At 37.9% G+C, this 18984-nt stretch overlaps 1 protein-coding gene across 7 annotated transcripts in view; it reads left to right on the top strand.

The window, feature by feature from the left end:
* The window catches only part of PFKP (phosphofructokinase, platelet), a 41893-nt gene continuing 23228 nt past the window's right edge, over window positions 320-18984 (top strand). For 2 of the 7 annotated variants that reach the window (XM_021385710.1, XM_021385715.1), the window contains exons 1-5: window positions 392-777; window positions 8744-8817; window positions 13857-13934; window positions 15576-15765; window positions 18244-18409. In XM_021385710.1, coding sequence (XP_021241385.1) covers window positions 693-777; window positions 8744-8817; window positions 13857-13934; window positions 15576-15765; window positions 18244-18409 — 593 coding nt within the window. In that variant the 5' untranslated portion in view covers window positions 392-692. Of the gene's footprint in view, window positions 778-8743; window positions 8818-13856; window positions 13935-15575; window positions 15766-18243; window positions 18410-18984 lie in introns of all 7 variants that reach the window. The other 5 variants (XM_021385711.1, XM_021385714.1, XM_021385709.1 and 2 more) reach the window with 4 other exon arrangements.

Raw genomic sequence — 18984 nt, forward strand, 5'->3', positions numbered from 1 at the left:
CACGCACCACGGAGTTACTCAGCACAACAGCGCCGGGAGGATGCGCTAACTCCGTCCGACGGAGCTTCCTCCTCCCCCTGCACCTCCCCCAGCCCAGACGCCAGCCATATTCCCCACATCACCCCCACCGCGAGCCCGGGCAGCGCGGGGGGAAGGGCGCCACGGCGCCTCCCGCTCCCACCTGCACCCCTCCCCCGCCGCTCCTCCGCCTCGCGCACCACCCCCCCCCCACCTGCCCGCTTCCTCACAAGCGTAACCGCCCACCCGTGGCTCGCGACTGCAGCGCGCCGTCCCATTGGCTGCTCGACCCGCCCGTCAACGGCCGCTCGCGGAGGGGCGTTGGAGGGTGGGGCCGGGAGGGCTGTCAGCGGGAGCGGCCGGAGGAAACGGCGGCGGTGGCGGGAGGTGCGGGGCGCGATGCGGCTGCTGCACGTCTGATCTCGCTCGCGTTTTCTTCGCCTCTTTTCTTTTCCCCCGGCATTTAGCATTGTCTCCATTTTATTTTTCTTATAGAAACGCGTTCTGTAATTACATTCCAGCAGCGTTTTTTTTGTTTGCTTTTATTTTTTAATTTTAATTTTTATTTTTTAATTGGAGGCCAAATACTTGACAGAACCTCTTTTGCGCGCTCAGGCAGCAGGGCCGAGCCGCCGGGCCCCCTCGCGACCTCGCTCCGCGCCTCCCCCGCAGCCATGGATCACCAGCCCAAGTTCTTCGAGAACCTCTCCGGCACCGGGAAAGCCATCGGGGTGCTGACCAGCGGCGGCGATGCCCAAGGTGGCTATGGAGGAGCCGGGGGAGATGGGGGTGGTTGGAAGGGAGGCTGAGGCACGGAAGGGAAAGGGCAGCGGGGAGGGTGGGGGAAGCCTTCGGGGGATGGTGTGAGGGAGGGAGGAGCGCGGGGAGCCCATGTGGGAGGCATGCGGCAGTGCGGGCAGCAGGGGAAAGGGCCGGGGAAGGGAGCGGGGGCTGCTTGGGGTGGGGAGGGGCTGCGGTGTCTTCGGGCTCCCGTCTCCTTGCTGCCTCTCTTACTGAGATCGCTTACAGCCGTTTTTGCGCGGCCTTCGAGGCGCACGCAGACCCTCTCGTCCGTTCCTCCCTTTCTCCTCGCGTTTCCCGGCGCGTGGCCTCCTCCAAGCTTGGCGGGGCAGAGGATAGAGGCGCTCCGGGAACTTTCACCACCAAAATGTCTTCACGTCGGGAAATGGTGGGGAGCGGATGGCTGGTGGGAACTGGAGGAGCCTGCCTCGCTGCTGCCAGCTCTCGCCTCATCGGCTTCTCGCTGCGCGTTGGCACCGGGAGCGCCTTCCTCTTCCTACCCGTGATTGAGAAAACTCGGGTGGTGCTTGGCTCCCCAGCCCAGAAAGAGCACGCTGGAAACGTGTTTCATTTAAATGCCTGAAGTGCGGAGGGAGTTCTAGCCACGGGAACAAGGGGAACAAAAGACTTACAGGCATTAAAAGGAAAGAGAAAGAACCTTGATCGCAGTATACTTAGCTCTGAAGTCGTGTTTTCCCGCACTTTCATTTCCCCTTTTCTACCAGAAAACGTCACATAAATTAAGTTTAAAGTTTCAGTTGATTAAGGCTCTAATCTGCGATGTTTTTCGTGCTGCTTGACAGGACTCACCACTTCTGCCAGTTAAGTGAGGATTGCTTTTAGCTTCCTTTGCTGAAGTTACAACTATTTTATTAATATTATTGCCAGAGAGTGCTTAGGAAATACTTTAACTTAAAGAAGGAATGTTCCTCTAACTCACGTTTTGAAGGGTTAAAAAAATAATAAATAATTTAAAGACCAGCACTTGCTGCCGTGCACGTGGACACATGCGGGGTCCTGCCCCGTTTGGGGCATCTTCCCGGTTCTTCCAACGTGGGAGCGGTACGAGCAGCGTCCCACCTCCCCTCTCCCCCNCCCCCCCCATCCGGTGCCCGCTCCCGGTGCGTCCCCGAGCCGGCAACTCCACGGAGCGGTGCCTCCACGCTCCCTCCCCGCCGCCGGTGTGTACGTGATCCGCTGCGAGTCGCTGCGGATTCCGCCTCCTTGCGTCATCGGGGCTGGGAGAAGCATCCTCCCGCCCTCTCCCCGCAGGAATAACGGGGAGTCCCCGGTTTTACTTGGGATTATCGGGAATCTTTCTAATCGGGGATGCAAGGGCTCTGGTACCAAGCAGAGAGGAAAACATTGTCGTTCCAGAGAAAAAGCAAATCGATGACCTTAAACGGCTTCTCTTTTGCTCCTCAGTCGGGTTACATTTGTTCAAGTTTTAGCTACAGTTTGCTCTCAGAGTCATTATTTCCACTGCTAAATGATTTCAGAAGGAACTGTGAGTCAAAGCTTCTCTGTGTTGATGGTCTGGTCGCCAAATCGCCATTTTAACTTCTAAGTGTGACAGGGCATTGCCTCAAGCAGCAGTAGCGTGTTCAGCAAGAGGCTGACTCGCTTCCGCGTCTGGAGATTATATAATGCATCAGCAGATGCATCTCTTCTTTATAAAGTATTAATCTCCGCTTGCCACTATGTGAATTAAGGCACTTAAAGGACTTTCAGAATCCGTGGATAGCATCTAGACTATTAGCCAACAGATTGCAAGTGCAGCGTATTTACAGGGAGAGGTAAAGATTAACAGCAGTGAAAGGTGCTGTCTGAGGAGTGAGGTTGTTGCGAAGACTAAACAAAGCAAACTGGATGGCTTCCAAGATATTTTGTAGGCAGCTTTGTTGACCTACCTTACAATAAGAAAAATGCAGTTTTAGAATTTGGTCCTTTGGACTGAATGACACAACACAGCTGAGTTTCATAAACCTTACTATCTTGAGAACAACGTAGATGTGTAAAATACAACCTCTGGTCTGTTTGCATGCTGGGTTACGCGTAGGACAAGGGACAAGATGAGTCATGCCTTGTCAAGGTCATTTGCCCTGTCTAGGGCAAATGTGCTAGAGAAGTTGTGAACTATGAGCAGAAGGAAATATGGTGTTGTTGCTGTAGAACTCTTTGAAAATACATGTTCAAGCAAAACTGTAGGGCAGGCAAAACCATGAACTCTGAAGTAGGCAAAAAAGTGAAACAAGAGTAGTTCTGGACTCCTGTTTTCTTTCAGATTTTTTAGATAGACATCAGAAATATTCAGATTATCTGTAATGCAAACCAACCTCACCAGGAAAGGCAGTGGAAAGAGCATCAATTATAGTTGCAATAAACATGAGTCTTCGTCTCAGGTGCCTTGATTTAGATAGGTGGGCAGTAAATCTTTGCCTAGAACAAAATACGCTTGATAATATTTTAGAATACAAGTTACTGCCTTTGCGGCTGTTGTACCTTTGAGTAATTGAGGAGGAGCATTATGTAAAATACACAGGCTTTTCTATTTATAGGACATTTTGAAGTGTAAACTACTTTCTCACCTTCCTTGCAAGTTTTTTTTCTTGTCTTTTTGAAAACTGTGAAATATTAAGGACTATATAATACATATATACTATACTAGGGTTATTATAATTTAGGCATCACATTTTGAACACGAATGTATTGTTTATGGTGGGGTTAAATAATGTATTAGTGGTTTATTTTACGTCATTAGACTATTTACAATATTACTCTTATGTTTATGTACTAACACGTGTAAGTACTAAACTTAGCAGGCCATTACTTTACCTAGCCAGCTAAATAGTGAACCAAAGCAAGTACTTTCTCCCTTAATCACAAGTAGTTTGAGAGGCAAAAGAAGTTTTGGCAGTAACTCTCAAAGTTTAGGAGTTAATTCAGTTTCTGAGCTATTTCTTGATGATGGTGACTGCCGCTCAGAAAGGTGAACTGGGTTTTGAGTCACTCTTCTGTCATCACACTGTGGCACTCAGCATGATCTGCTTTAAGTGCAGTGGCAGTATTTTACTCTGGCTACCATGGACAGTTTTGACAGCTGTGAGTCACTTTTGCATTTGTACAGCCTCCAGTCAGTCTGCCTGATCTAGGATCATGATAGGTATGGCCCTACAGCAAGAAGAGCCATATCATCTTAAAGCTGATGGAAGGCAATTTTGCACCTTTGGAAAATAATGAATTTGTGGCAGTTGCCCATTTACTTGCTTGGGATTATTTTTTTAAAAGGTGATCATGTTATTTCTGAGACAAACTCAAAGATTTAGTGTTGTAGAAGATAGCAAGTGAGGGAGATAGAATATGGGTTACCTGGCAATGTCCTAGAGTACCATAGAACATTGCTGCTGAAGTAAAGATCTACATTTCTCTGTCTGAAGCATTACAGGCTTACCAACGACGTTTCAAAGCAAATTTAATATAGTAGCATAAGTGTACTGCTCTTGTTGTGATCGTTTACATAGGAAAAATAAATTGTGGTCACTGAACAAATAAGTAACACTAATAAAATGCACTCCCTTACGATGTCCAAATTGTAGAGTTTATTTGTTAACACTCATGTAGTTTGAAGATAGTCATAGAGGCATCTTTCTCAGCAAATACGATTCTGTGTTTCTACAGACATAGGCATGTACAAAGAACATTTAACTTTCAGACACGCATATGTATATACGGAAAATTAAGGCTTATAGTTATTAATAGATGAGTGTATCTGTTTCAAGACATTTAATATTTTGGAGGAACTGCATCTGTAATTCTAAGGTTGAAAGTCGACTCTTAAGATGCTTTTTAAATCTTGAAGGAGATATGCATCATCTAGTATAGAACTTATGTGTTTGTACCGTACACGGCTCTGATCTAATACAGTGTTATTGTTAGAAAAACTGTATAGTATTTGGGTATCTAGAATCATTACTGTGATTGTATGCAGTAAAATCTTACATAATTAAAGGTAAATGGAGAAAACTCCAATTATTATTATTTCTTTCAATGATTTGTTGAGATTTTGTATTTGTTTTTTTTCTCATCTTTCAGTTTGGTGATTTTAGTCTCTTAATTCATTACGAATATATCCGTTTGTGTACCTGAATGAAGTCTTTCTGGTTCATGGTGTTAAGACATTTCTTTAGTTTGTGTGTTTTGCTCTATAATCTTTTAACTTGGGTTGCTTATTCAAGATAGTACTTAAGTACATGCTTAATGGCTTAGCAAACATGTTTAAGCCAATACCTGTCTTTAAAATTGGTAGTACTTAAGGATTTCTTGATGTGTGACCAAAATGCATGTTTTTTACTTTTCCTTTGTTAGTATTGTAGTTACTTGTATAAACACCTCTGTTAGTTGACTAAACTGAAAAAAATTAGCTCAACACAATATAGTGCCTTAATTTTATTCCAACTCCTCTGCTGTAGTTCTGCATGTGTATATGCATCAGGATGCAGTCATGGCACAGAAATATTCTTTTGAGGGAAGGGATTGTCTTTGAAATAATTTTAAAATTTCAGCAGTTCTGTTTGTTACTCTGCTATGAAAAACTAGTGATTTAAAACACAATTGAATAGACAATAAATTCTTAGATAGTTTTACATAATTTCTAAAATTAATTTAAGTAGTTGCAGACAACTTAAACATCGCTGAGTCCAAAAGGATAAAATAAATCATTTCCTCTATCAAAGGCTTTAACACAAAAGCAAATGATAATTGAGAAAGAATTTGAATAATTCTTATGTTATTAAAAATAATGTTTTTGTCTGTGGATTACTTTTGAAGCTGCTACTCTAATCCTATGTGTTCATCAGTGCAGTATTTATTACTCAGAACTAAATTCATGATTAACTGGGTAAATCTATTTTTCAGTAATAAGCATAAAATTACATTTCATAGATATTATGGTAATTCATGAATGCTATTGTAAGGCTCCACAGATAATGAAATAGAGCAGCATTTTGTTAGACAAGTTATGCAGAGACTTTGTGAAATGCTCTGTGTTTACATACTTGAATCACTGCAAGCAGCACAGTATTCAGATTTAGATAGCCAACACATAAAAGTCTAAAGCTTCAGTGTTACACCTGTAGTTTGAAGATACCAAATGATAGTATGCTTTAGTCCTCAGCCCTCATGAAATGCTAGCCACTTTTGCGGGACCTTCGCAGTAGATGCACAAATCTTCCTCCTGTATTGAGGAAAAAAAACGCACATCACAAAATAATAACAATGTGTGTTGCATAAATTTACGGAGTTTCCGTGTGGGTACTGAGGATGTGCTTTCTGCCTGTAGCTCCTACTTTTTGCTGGGCTTTTGCCCTTTTTTCAGACAGGTAAATTACGAGCCTTACCAGCTTTTCATATAAGACACAGGGAAATGAAGATATACTAAAAAAGTATGTGATTATATTATGAATATATTCATGTGAAAAGGATTAATGGATTTCTCATTTTGAGAAATAAACACTCTAAAATAGAGTAGTAAATCAAAACGCAAGTGTGAAAGTTAAGCCTGGTCAACATTTGCAGGCTAATTTTTAGAGAAAATAAGGTGTGTCAGAATTTGGAGTAAGAGCTACCCCTCTTTAAAATACACTGCTTAGGAGATTTATCCTAAAGATATAAAGGCATGATATGTGACCAATAATACAGAAATACAAGTAGTAAAAAGATAAAAGATGAGCATATGTCTTTAATAGACACTCTAATGTTTATATTTCATGTCTTTTTTGCTGACAAAACTTCCAACTTCAGTTTGCTTGGATCAGACACCTTTTTTTCTACTTGGATACTTGGAGTACAAAGACAGAAGTTAACGAGTGAGACAGCACAGTCTTTGTAGCTGAACGTGCCTTATTTCCCCTTCTCTGCCAAACATGAGGGGTGTCGGAGCTGAACCTTGAGAACAGAAAGTTCTTAAAGCAAGGCAGTTCTGAGTAGTCCTCGGTGGCTGACAATGTATGTCTTTCCTTCAGAAAATGAACTTTCTAGCCACTCTTCTAGAACTTCGTAGTGATGTGGATACTACAAAAACTTGTTCTTATCTCTTAAAAAGCAACAAAAAAAGGCAAAAGAAAAAACAAAAAAGCACTGAGAACAACTAACAGTTGTTCAGCTAATGAGTTGAAGTATGCAGTGGACTTTAATTAAAGGAGTGGCTTGTTTTTGTCTCGTCTTGGTTTGCAGAAAATGGCAGTGCTGGGAAGAACAGTTGATTTTATGACTTGAAAAAATGAAAGGTTTTTGTCTCTGTTTTCCAGAGGACCTGCTGTGTGTGTTATTGTCTTTTTTCATTATTGTTTGTTTGAAAATTGTTTCACTCTGCATGGTAGGTTTGTTTTAATCTGAAATTTAGCATGCTAACTTTCTTTTCAGCACAGTGTGTCAAAAGAATTTCTCTTGGCATTATCCAGATCTTGTTCCAAAACTGCTTTTTTTTTTTTTGTGCTCATCCACAGAACAGAAGGGCAATGAGAGAATTCTTGCTATTATTTCCTAGTTCCGAATTTATGGGAAAACAGTTACTTAGGATTTTAGTCTTAAGGTTAAGAGCCAGTACGCAAACAACAAATCAGTCAGCATGACTTCTTGATTTTTGGCAGACTTTTTAAATTTATGTTTCACGTTAGGCAACTTCACTAACGAAAGTTAGTGTGTTCCTAAGGATAAAATCTTCAAGAAAACCTCAGTCTCATTCCTTATTCAGACTGATAAGTATTTATAGATCAATTTTTTATTATTTTTCCCAATAATGGTAGAAATTGTAGGGCTAGATCTTTATGGCATACTGTGATGTGGGTTATATATTCTAGTGGTCCTGGTTTTGTATTTCCGGATTCTTAAGCACTTAACGTCTATGTCAGCAGCCGAGCTCACCTACTACTTTGTTATTTTGATGTTACTGAATGCAGCAGGTTTAGAGATCTTCTTTTTCCATGTTTCTGGCATTCCCTTTTAACTGATGTGCTGAGGTTATTTCTTTCAGTGCAGCCTAACTACTGCATTTTTACCTTACTTTGTGTAATCTCTTATGCCTGTGTGTTACAGAAGGAAGTAGTATATTTTTTTGTGAACTTAATTAATAAGTGAGATGACACAATAACTGAACGGATGTATTATGATAAAAATACATTTAGTGCAAACCAGTAGAACTTTCACTATTGTTCAGGAGATCAATGTTGATCATTGGACTCGAGTGTAAGACTTCATATTAATAATCATTTATTAGATGTGTGAGCAGAGAATTCCCATGTGAGATTGCATTTCAAGGAAGCAAAGTAGAGTGTAGGCATTTTTCTATTCTTTGATATGAATACAAAAAATCTGTTATATTACTCCTACTTTTTTCTTTCTTTTTAAGTGGACACCTGTCAATGTCAGGAGCTTTGGTTGTTCTCCAGCAGAATACTGTGTGTATAGATTGCATTATTTTGAAGAGCTCAGGAAACGGCTGTTGCAGCACAATTTCTCCTTTGAAGGAGCTACATTGGTTGAATGTTTTACATTTCGTATGGAAAACTAATTGTTACAAGAATTTCCATTCTCTTTCTGGTTTAGTAGCTCTTTTATGATGCTGTTCTACAATCAGGAGCAGTTTAATCTCTGATCAATGTATATACTGGCATTCATATCATTGTCTTTGATTCTATCCCTGGTGAAGCTAAGGTAATCATTGTATCAAAGCAAATAGTTTTGCACTGTTTGTATTCATGGGCTAATTGCACTGTCATTAAGCAAATTTCTGATTAAGTACATGCTGATCATTGTCTTCAGAAAATGAATTAATGTTTTGGGCTTTTAAATTTGTTTGTAAACGCACTGAAAATACACAGGACACATACAAAAATAATACCAATGTGATTTTGCTTTTTCTTAACAGGTATGAATGCTGCTGTGCGTGCAGTAGTACGCATGGGAATATATGTGAAAGCCAAAGTATATTTTGTTTATGAGGTTAGTGGTTTTTTTTTCTTCATTCTGTATTTGTCTTCTGCTTCTACTTGAGTAATCTTGTGATTATATTTGTGGAGAGTGTGAAGAGCAAGTAATATAGAATGAAGAAGATATTGTATATATCAGTACCTTTATCAACATTTACTCTCATACTTATTATTTGTGGAAGTTGCTTTTCATATGGTATATGATAAATCTATTTCATTTAAAAGCTACTTTTTATAATATATCAAATTCTTTATGTACTGCTGTAAGCCTGAAAATGTTGAGAAAATAGGTGGTTGTTGCTCAGTGGTGAATTCAAACTTTAACACTCATTGATGTATTTGTGTGCTTTTTAGATGTTTGTCTGGCCCTTATCATTGTAACTTATAATTATCTCCTTAAGCCTAGTTAAACTACTAATTTTTAACTCTTTGGCTTCCCCCCTGGGTAAATGGGGTCGTTGTCCCTATTTCACAGATAACACTAAGAGCTTTTTAACGACTCATTTTTACCAAGAGTTCTGTAGGGCTAGTGTCATCTTTCCTGGGTTAAGTACCGAAAGCCTTCTCTATCAGTAGCATGTTCAGACATAGAATTTTCTGGTTGAAGGTTTTGACTGCCTGTGCATGAAGAATGTTAACCTGCATAACGATGTTAACTGTTATTTGACACAAAAATGTATAAGTTTAATATAAATTAGGAGAATACTGTTTGAGGCTGATAGCCTGAAATACACTTTCAGTTATTGTAAAATGTGCAGATTACACAATTTAGTAAATACTTCTTAGCAATATAGTCATTCTGTTTACACTTGAATTCCTTTACACCTACTTAGAAGTAAGTGGTGACTAGAAATCTTTAATAAAAAAAAAAAAATTAAGCGGGGCAAAATCCAGTAGGCAATGTTCCTAGCAAAATGCGTTCTTTATTTTTAATGTGATTTATCAAATCACAAATTCATAGAAACGCTAGAAAAGTTCTTTGTTTTCTGTTTTGTGCATGCAGAATATACAATTTAGATTTAAAAGGCAGCTATTTATCTACTTTCTTGGTCTGACTATTCCTAGGGTTCATTTACTAAAGAGATGTGAAGTGTATTGAAGTGCAAATAAGTAGAGCACTGTGCTCCGAAATTCTTTTGTACTACACTGCTACAGCAAGTAGCTCTGAATACTTAGTGTGTGCTAATTTGGTGACCAACCTCTAGAATTCTTTCAGTGTTCAGCTGTTCTGAAGGCTTGCTGAAATGGGTCAAATATTTTTGAGGAAGTTTTTTCTTTTGTTATCTGTAAAGGACAGAATGTGGGTTTTCTTATTACCCCTGAATTGAGAATTACCATCTTTATCATTTGTCCTAGAGTATGTTTGTTGCCTTTTAAAGGCTGTTTTGTATAATGGAGTGTACTTAGTCATAAATTTCCAGAGAAATGCTTCTGTTTTTCTGAACTTAGAAAAAATTCCGTTATAAATTAGCATGCTTCTCTAATAATTGCTATAATTTTCTAATGTGAAGTTGTCGCCTGAAATATGCTGATCTCCATTGCTAAACCAGCCTATATCAAAATCACAGAATTTTTGGAATGAAAGTGAGTTGTAGAAATCAAGTTACTGTTGAAGTTTTGATTCTTGAGCACTGATGTATTTGCGGGCTGTGACCACTTGTTCCAGTGCTTGACCACTCTCTCATTAAAGAACATTTTCCTGATTTTTGGTCTGAGCTTCCTCCGACTCAGCTTCCATCTAATCACTGATTACCAGAGAGCAGAAATCAGTTCCAGAGGACGCTGTAGGCTGCCCTGAGAGCTCCTCTCAGTCTTCTGTAAGTTAAACAAAACCAAGTACCCTCAACTGTTCTCATGCCCTTCGGTCCTTTCATCATCTTTGTTGTCCTGCTTTGGCGAATGTTTTCTTATTTGGAGCCAAAAACAGAGTAAAAGGTCTCAGCCTTTTGAAGCTTACTTTGTTGTAGTTGTAGTATACTTGTTTTTTTTTACTGTCACTTTTGTCTTCCCTCATAAGAACTTCTGCATTCTAAAAACATCCATCTTCTACAGCTGTGGCCAAAACTAGGTCAGTATTCTAAGTAAAAAGCATGAGCTCCATTTTCCTGTGCTTCTTTCAGAGGTAAGAGAGAGGCTATTATTGTAAATGAGCTGTGAACTAAGACCAATTTTATAGATTTTTTTTTTTAAAGTTAATCTTCTCAAGGAAACTGGAATTCTCATGCTATTTAGGCAGACTTTGATTCCCAAAAGGGTGTGCGTGGGGGTGTGTGTGTGTTAAATGAATAAGAAGCCCACACGAATATTATAAATATTAAAACTAGCTTTAGAATGAGAATAATACTAGAGAACAAACCCTGACAAACCAAACATATCTTGTTTCATTGAAATGGGCACCTCTGAAAATCATTCTATTCATTTGTGGAAATTGTGCTTATTCTACGCAGTTGCCCTGATTTCTCATTTCAGTCATGTTAACGTCTTTTAGCATTTAAACAGTTTGTAGTTTCCCTCAAAGAATAGCATCACGTTATTACCCTGTGAAAATCTAAGAGGTGAAAGCACAGTACCAGACTGCTGTAGGAGACTAGTTTAAGGTTGGGTGTTTTTTTGTTTGTTTGGGTTTTTTTTACTAATCAAAAATGACTTTTTTTTTTTTTTAAATGAGAATGAGAAGTAGAAGTGGTAGCTCTCCTCTATGGCAGTTCACTTTAGAAATGGAGGTTTCTTTTGGAGCACATAGTTACCCACGGATGCATGTTCTTGCCACTAAGCTATGGAACTTTTAGATTCTTCACCTTGCTTTTAAGAGTCTTTGTCTCAGGAGGCCAGCACTGGAAATGAAGTGGTACTGCAGTCATGGATTTCTGTGCGGAAAAATTTATGTCTTTTATGTGGTGGTTTGTGTACTCAGTGATAGTTGTATTTTATATTGTTGAGTAATAACCAAAAAAGCTCAATAAGCCAACTTAAATAACTGCTTAAGCCCTGAATGTCTCACATGAAAGGTATCAGAAGACAGATTGCTTCTCATCTTAAGTCTACAAAAAAAAAAACTTCTGGAAAGAGCAATGTTTACTGTCTCTACTGCTCTTTCCAGAAGATATAGTGTAAATGTAAGTATCCTGACAATGTTTGAAATCTCAGATGTTGGATAGAGGAAGGAAACAGAAAAGAGTTATTTTCAAGTATGATGCTTGCTGTATGGATGAAATATTTCAAGTTGAATTCCACCTTTAAAATGAATTGCTCAGACCTCAGGTTGGCATCAGCATTTAAATAGCTAAACTGGTAAAGAGAAGTCACACTCTTTATTCATACTTGGTCCTTTTTTTCTCTATACCTTTCCTAGGAAGCTTTCTTTAAACACTTCTGTGCCTTTTGTATCTGTCAGTTGAGTTGAAATTGTAGTCAAATTGTTTAGAGTGAGCTTAGATACGCCTCTTAGCAAGCAGAAGCAGAATTGAGTTGTTAAAAGCTAATGTAAACGAAGCAAAAAAGGATCTAGCTTTTTCCAAAAGCTCCCTGTCTTTGCCTTGCAATTGGAGGAATCATTAATACAGCCCTTGTTATTGCATGTCTATATAGAGAAATTTTGCAGAATTGCAGAATGGTTGGTTGAAGTTGGAACCAGCTGTAGGTGGCCGTGCTTGAGCAGGGCTTTGACAAAATGGCGTCCAGTGGTGACTTCCAGTGGTCATTTCCAAACTCAGCCATCCTATGATTCTGAGTCAATCAGAGCTCATCTTTTTCAAAGCTGTACTTCAAAACATAGAACCAGTTTCAAGTGGCAGTTAGTCCTTTTGCTCTTTCCTATGTTCTAGATTGGTTAATAAAATATGAATTAGCAATTTTCATTTACAAATATGCCTTTACTGCGATATGCCTTTACTACATATGCCTATAATACTTTCTTGAATGCAATTTGATTATTTTTCCTTTCAAGTAAGTATGGAAGGTGAGTAATTGGAGCAAATATGTGGACTGCATATATTTTCACTAGTTTACAGTGCAGCTTGCTGTAGTGTGTTATAAGTGCAATATCATGATACTCTTTCAGGATTTATTGTTCATGTATTTCAGTGCTGTAGTTACCAAAATGAACACAAGTAGGAAAAGCTTTCTGTCTAGTATTGAGTGACATAATGAACTCTGTGGATTCTTATTTGTTTTTCTTTAAATACCTCTTTGATAATTGCACTTAATTTATTAGCCTTCATCAAGCTCAGTTGGATACACTGGAATAAATCTCACTGAGAATCTTTGTACTTTCTCAGAAAAATATTGCTATGTATCTTGTATACATGCATACATACATTCATAAGTATATTAAAGTTATGTCGATTAAGTGTCTTTTTTTTTTTCATAGTTTGCCAGCTTGGTCTTTAATTCTGAAGGAATTACACAAATAATGTTTCAGCTTCAACACACCTATTTTGGATGTGTATATGTTAGATACATACTAAGGGTATCTAGAGAGTACACAAAATATTGAAAAGATCTGTTGACTGGAAGAAGTCTGAGACCAGTCATCTACTTAGCTATTTCTTTGCTGTTACTCAGTCATCTAAAATGTAAGTTTATTAGTCTCACTGGGCAGAAGCTTGTAACACTTTCCCTTTGCAATCTGTACTAGAATCCTTGTGAGCTTAATTTGAATAACTTATACTTTTGTGGAGACTGTGTTTTATTTATCCTCACATCCTATTGTGTCAGTGAGGGATTCCAAGTTTTATAGAATATTCATATGCTATTCTATTATACAGTATTCTAGTTTTACCAAGTTAATACATATTGGATAAAACCTTTGTATGCTCTGGACCATCCCAAACTAGGTGTTTCTAGTTTATAGTGTCAGTGTTGCTGTGTTCTAAACATACATATGTCTATATTTCCTAACATGATACTTGCTTGGATGTTATATCCTAACTAATTAAAAACAGTGAGTTAAAAGATACTTGAAGTTTCATTAAAATATACATGGGGAGTACTATTACAATGGGAATGTTACAGCTTTTCAAATAACACTTATGAAATACTTTCCTTTTTTAGGGTTACCAAGGAATGGTTGATGGCGGTGATAATATTGTTGAAGTTTCTTGGGAAAGTGTATCAAGTATCCTGCAAGTGGTAAGCATTGGGGAGTAGGGGTGGAATTTAATTGTCTCTTTTTTTTTTTTTCAATATGAACTAAAATTTCAGATCCTGGCCAACAATTGCAATTATGGAATTTTATTTATGTGATGGCTGAGTGACCAGCAGTACCCCTTTTCTATAGTGTGATTGCCTGGCACATTCTAAAGATGATCTCAGGGAACTCAAATGTAGTATGAAAAAATAATCTTGAAAGCCGTTGTTCTAGATCTTCAGTATCACACGTTGTTAGCCTCCTAAAGACTTACTGACAACGATATTATAGGGCCAAATTATGAAATAACTATATTTTATAAGGCAAGTGCTTTCTTACAGAACTCCACTGGGTTCCTGTCTAAATTAATCTAGAATTATAGTAATGGGTGTGATTATAGTACAGTTATCTGGAGCTCAGATATCTGGAGCTGCTTTGTGTTACAATGCTCTGCGGCTTGGCCATTTGTGTCTTCTTACACTTCTCCTCAGCATGGTAATATTGTTGCCTCTTCCAGAGCAGATGTTGTGTTTGGCAAGGAGGCCTTATTGCTTGACTGGCTTTCTGAAAACTGTCTATCTCCAGCTGAACTGGATGTTTCTATGGAATTATCTGTAAAGCTAATATAATAGACATAAAACAGCAGAGAAAAATAAGCTTTAAAAAAAAAAGGCAGAAAAAGCCTGGAATGCTGCAAGATCTTATACATGCGTGTATTTTGTATGTTTGTTTTATCCTCTGTCCATCTGGTATAATCTGTGGCCTTATGATTAAAAAGAAAATTGAGGTGATATGGCCAAGGATGGATGAGCAAAGGCAGCAGCAGAAGTAGGCATGCTGAATACGTACTGCAAGAATAACATCTTTCCGAGCAACAGTGGAGCTGATAATATATTTAGTTGTTCTGATAAAAGGTTTCTCAGCCTGATATATATTTCTCTTTAATTAGAACAAGTTGTAGTACATTGTTTCAAATGCAGTCTCTTTTCCACTTACAACTAATTTTTTTTAAATATGAAAATACCTAGCTTGGTATGTTTTCTCAGTTATATTACATGTTATGTTTTGAGAATGTCCACATGTACATAGAGATGTTCTTGGCATTTTTGAAAATAATTACTTCTGTTTCTGGAGGAAGATTTTTTTTAAAGTCAGATTAATATATGCAGTATATACATTAATGAAATAGAAAATTGAACATTCTTCTTCTCAGAAGTTCCTTGGAGGCGCAATAAATGCTAATTTTGAGCCTTAGGGATTGATCAATCCTTTTTGTTCCTGTTCATATATTTTGTTAAAAGCAATTTCACTGAATCAAATTCATCTGAATCTTGACTACTTAGCCTTGTATCATTCACCTTTGTTATCACATGTGAGTAAATATTAGATAATTAATTTGAATACTACTGAAATTAAGCCCAAATAATTTAACATTTTGTTTCAAGGGTAGTTCAATCATTTTTGAGTGTTTCTCTTTTCCCTACTGTGCGTATCCACTCCCGAGAGCATAATTTCCCACAAGCTTGGTAATTGTTTTTATTACTTTTTCCTCACTGTGGAATTAAAATGGAGGTTATGCTATGAAGTAACTAGTCATCATTAATGCAACTTTAAAAAGTTCCCTTTATGTTCCCTTTTTCTAGGGAGGTACAGTTATTGGCAGTGCCCGCTGCAAATCCTTTCGTACCCGGGAGGGCCGCCTGCAGGCAGCTTACAACTTGGTTCAGAGAGGAATCACTAATCTTTGTGTGATCGGTGGAGATGGTAGCTTAACTGGTGCCAACCTGTTCCGTGAAGAATGGAGCGGACTTCTAGAAGAGCTAGCACAGAAGGGTAAGTTGGCATGTAGACCAACCAGACTTACAGTTCAGTCTCTAGAGAAGTTATGTACTGTAACTAATTATTCACAAACTATATTTAGAGGATATGCATGTGTTCTACATAATTGCATATCTCTTCATAATGTAATAGTTCTTGATTTCTGTGCATCCTTTCCTGTACACCACAAATGCTGAAAAAGACCAAATAAACGACTGGACAACTATCTGTGTGGTTTCTTTGTTTGTTTTCCCAATTATGAACCATTTTCAGGTCATGAACTTTAAACCTTCTACTAGGAAAGCACCTTCTCTTCAAGTACAAACTGAGATGGTAAATTCTTTCCTACAAGTTACACACTTGGTTGTTATTAAATTATGATGTTTTCCTGCCTATATGCCTCTGTTTAAAGTCAGAACATTGTATCTGTTGGTAAAAATGCATGCAGCCTATTAGTCATTTTTGATAGCATCCAAAGAATGTTTAGTGAAAAGTACGACAGAGCAAGCTTGAATAATGCTGTGTTGATGCTATATGTTATTCAGAATATATAAGTTCTTTTCCTAGGTTCCATCAGTTTCTGTCTTCAGGACTCACTGAACCAGATGCTGTTACCAGTCCTTTAAGGAACTTTTCTTCCATGAATGCATACAGTCTCCTTGAACATATACAGATTTTTGCTGATACATTGTGTAGCAATGAGTTTTACAGCTTCAAGGAATTTGTGAAGATTGTGAAGAATCTTCTCCTCCTATTTATTTTGATCCTGCTTGTTCCTAGTTTCATTTGGTGTCTTCTAGTTTTTAACAGAACAAACAGTGAATGATCAATCCTGATTCCTCTCTGTTTGCCAGCTGAGATTTTACAACTGTTGTACTTTCTTTCATCTCTTTTCTAGAAGAAAGAGTCCTTTGCTTAGTTGTTCCTTACATAGAAATTCTGTATCTATGATCATCTTTCTTGCCCTTCTCTGAACCTTTTCCAGTTCTACCATATCCTTTTTGAAGTGGGGACGACCCGAGCTGCACCCAGTATTCAAGATGAGGGCAAACCGTGGATCTACACAGTAGTATAATGATCTTTGTTTTGTTCTGATATTTTCCTAATATTTTCTAATATTTTGATTTTTTTTTTGCCTTTTTTTTGATGGCTACTGGGCACTGGTGCTGATTCATTAATGAAAACAGCATTATTTTATTTTTGATGTTAGGATATGTTTTTCATGTGGATTAGTTTACATTTATCTACAGTGAAGTACACCTGATACTTTACTGGTCATTGTGTCTTGCTTCTTTGTTTCTTCACGGACACCCCACACCCTTAGAGCCCAAATAACTCAGTTTGGTCAGTAAGCTCAGGCACCTTTCTGCTCGTTCCCTGTTCTAGGTTATTGCTGAATATACTGAACAGTACAGACCTCTGTAGTACTCCATTGGTTACCTTCCTTAGATGCAAGAATCTGCATTTACTACAGCCTTCTGTTTTTTATTTTTCATTCTCTATTTCATATAATTTATTCCATGCAAAAGCCTTCTCTCCTATGCTGTGACTTTTCAGTTTCTCCAAAATCCTCTGGGGATGGACCTTGTCATTGGCTTTTAGGTAATCTAAGTAGAATATGTCAACCAGATGTCCCTTATTTGTGTGATTTCACTTACAGAACACTAGAAACAGTTTGTAAAACATTGCATACATTGATAGAAAACATTTTGACTCTTCTTCAGAATGCTATATTTATCTGCAAGAACATTAGTTATATTTTCTGTTATGATTTCTAATGTTTTCTTTGCTATAGCCATTAAACATACAAATATGTAGTCTTGAATCTCACATTAAAAATCTGTTATTATATTTGCTACAATCCCCTCCACAGATACTAAGGTAGTTTTAAGCACTGAAGCAGCTAAGATAATTTGTCCTTGAGATCCTTTAGAACTCTTGGGTGATTCAGCGTTTTCACTGATGCTTATGGAGACATATACTAAAACTGACAATAGGAGCTTTTCTATTATATTTACTTATTAATCAGGAAATCAGAGCCTTTCAGTGATGCAGAAGTCTTTAAAAGTGTAAATTAGATGTGATGATTGCTCGCATATGCCCGCTCTCATTCATTTTGCATCACTTTACTTCTTCATTGCATGTCAGACACTGATACTCCAAATTAGATACTGTTATATCCCAACCATCAATTTTAAGTTTGGTTACAAGACATGATTATCTATTGACACTTTAAAGTGAACTGAAAAGCTCTTGTTTCCCTCCTTATCATAAGGAGTTGTATGCAGGATTCTTTTGGTTGGTTGTTTGATTGGTTTTCCGTTATACTTTTGACTAACCTTGTTACTTGAAATATCTAAATAGCAGTTAATGTTTGGATATGTTTAATTTGTAGAGCAGCCGAGCAATGTATCTAATAACGTTGAGTTTTATTAAGTTCAATCTAACTTAATATTAATCCAGATCCTTCTCTGGATATTTTTGTTTTTACAGGAAAGATTGATGAAGAGGCTGTTAAGAAATATGCTTATCTTAACATTGTGGGAATGGTTGGATCCATAGACAATGACTTCTGTGGCACTGATATGACCATAGGTACTGACTCAGCCTTGCACAGAATCATTGAAGTTGTGGATGCCATCATGACCACTGCACAAAGGTAAACTGTGCACGTTATAGAAAACTCTAACAAATGTGTGGTTGTTTATTCTTCAAATCTTGTTTACTGTTGCTGTATAGTAATGGAGGATATATGTTCATCTTAAGATGTTAGGTAACTGATATACATAGTACTTACTGAGTGTGAATGTAAGCTATCTTTCACATATCTTGGTCTCTTTGCACCTGTTTTTCTACCCTTCCTATTGTGGCAGTACTTCAAACATCTGACTGTAAAGGCCATGTCAGCTTTAGGGGAAGGCTTCAGTTTTTGTTTTTAATCTTTCCTTGACATAATATTCTAGAGAAGATTCAGACAGTATCCATTTCTGTGTAAACTTTCCTCAGGCAAAGTTTAAGCAATTAAATTATATATTCTTATGCACTTTAAAACCAAACAGACAAGAAAGTTCTTCTACAGTTGTATCCTTAAAATTATTAACTATGCATTTACATCACTTATGTTTCTAGAGGATGTTCACCTCTTCTCTCCTAACTACTTTTATTTATTTTAGAGTGAAGTGTAAATTAGGTTATGAAAGATATGCAATTTAAATACATAGTTCAATATGATCT

This window comes from Numida meleagris, chromosome 2, assembly GCF_002078875.1.
Source record: "Numida meleagris isolate 19003 breed g44 Domestic line chromosome 2, NumMel1.0, whole genome shotgun sequence".
Lineage (NCBI taxonomy): Eukaryota > Metazoa > Chordata > Aves > Galliformes > Numididae > Numida > Numida meleagris.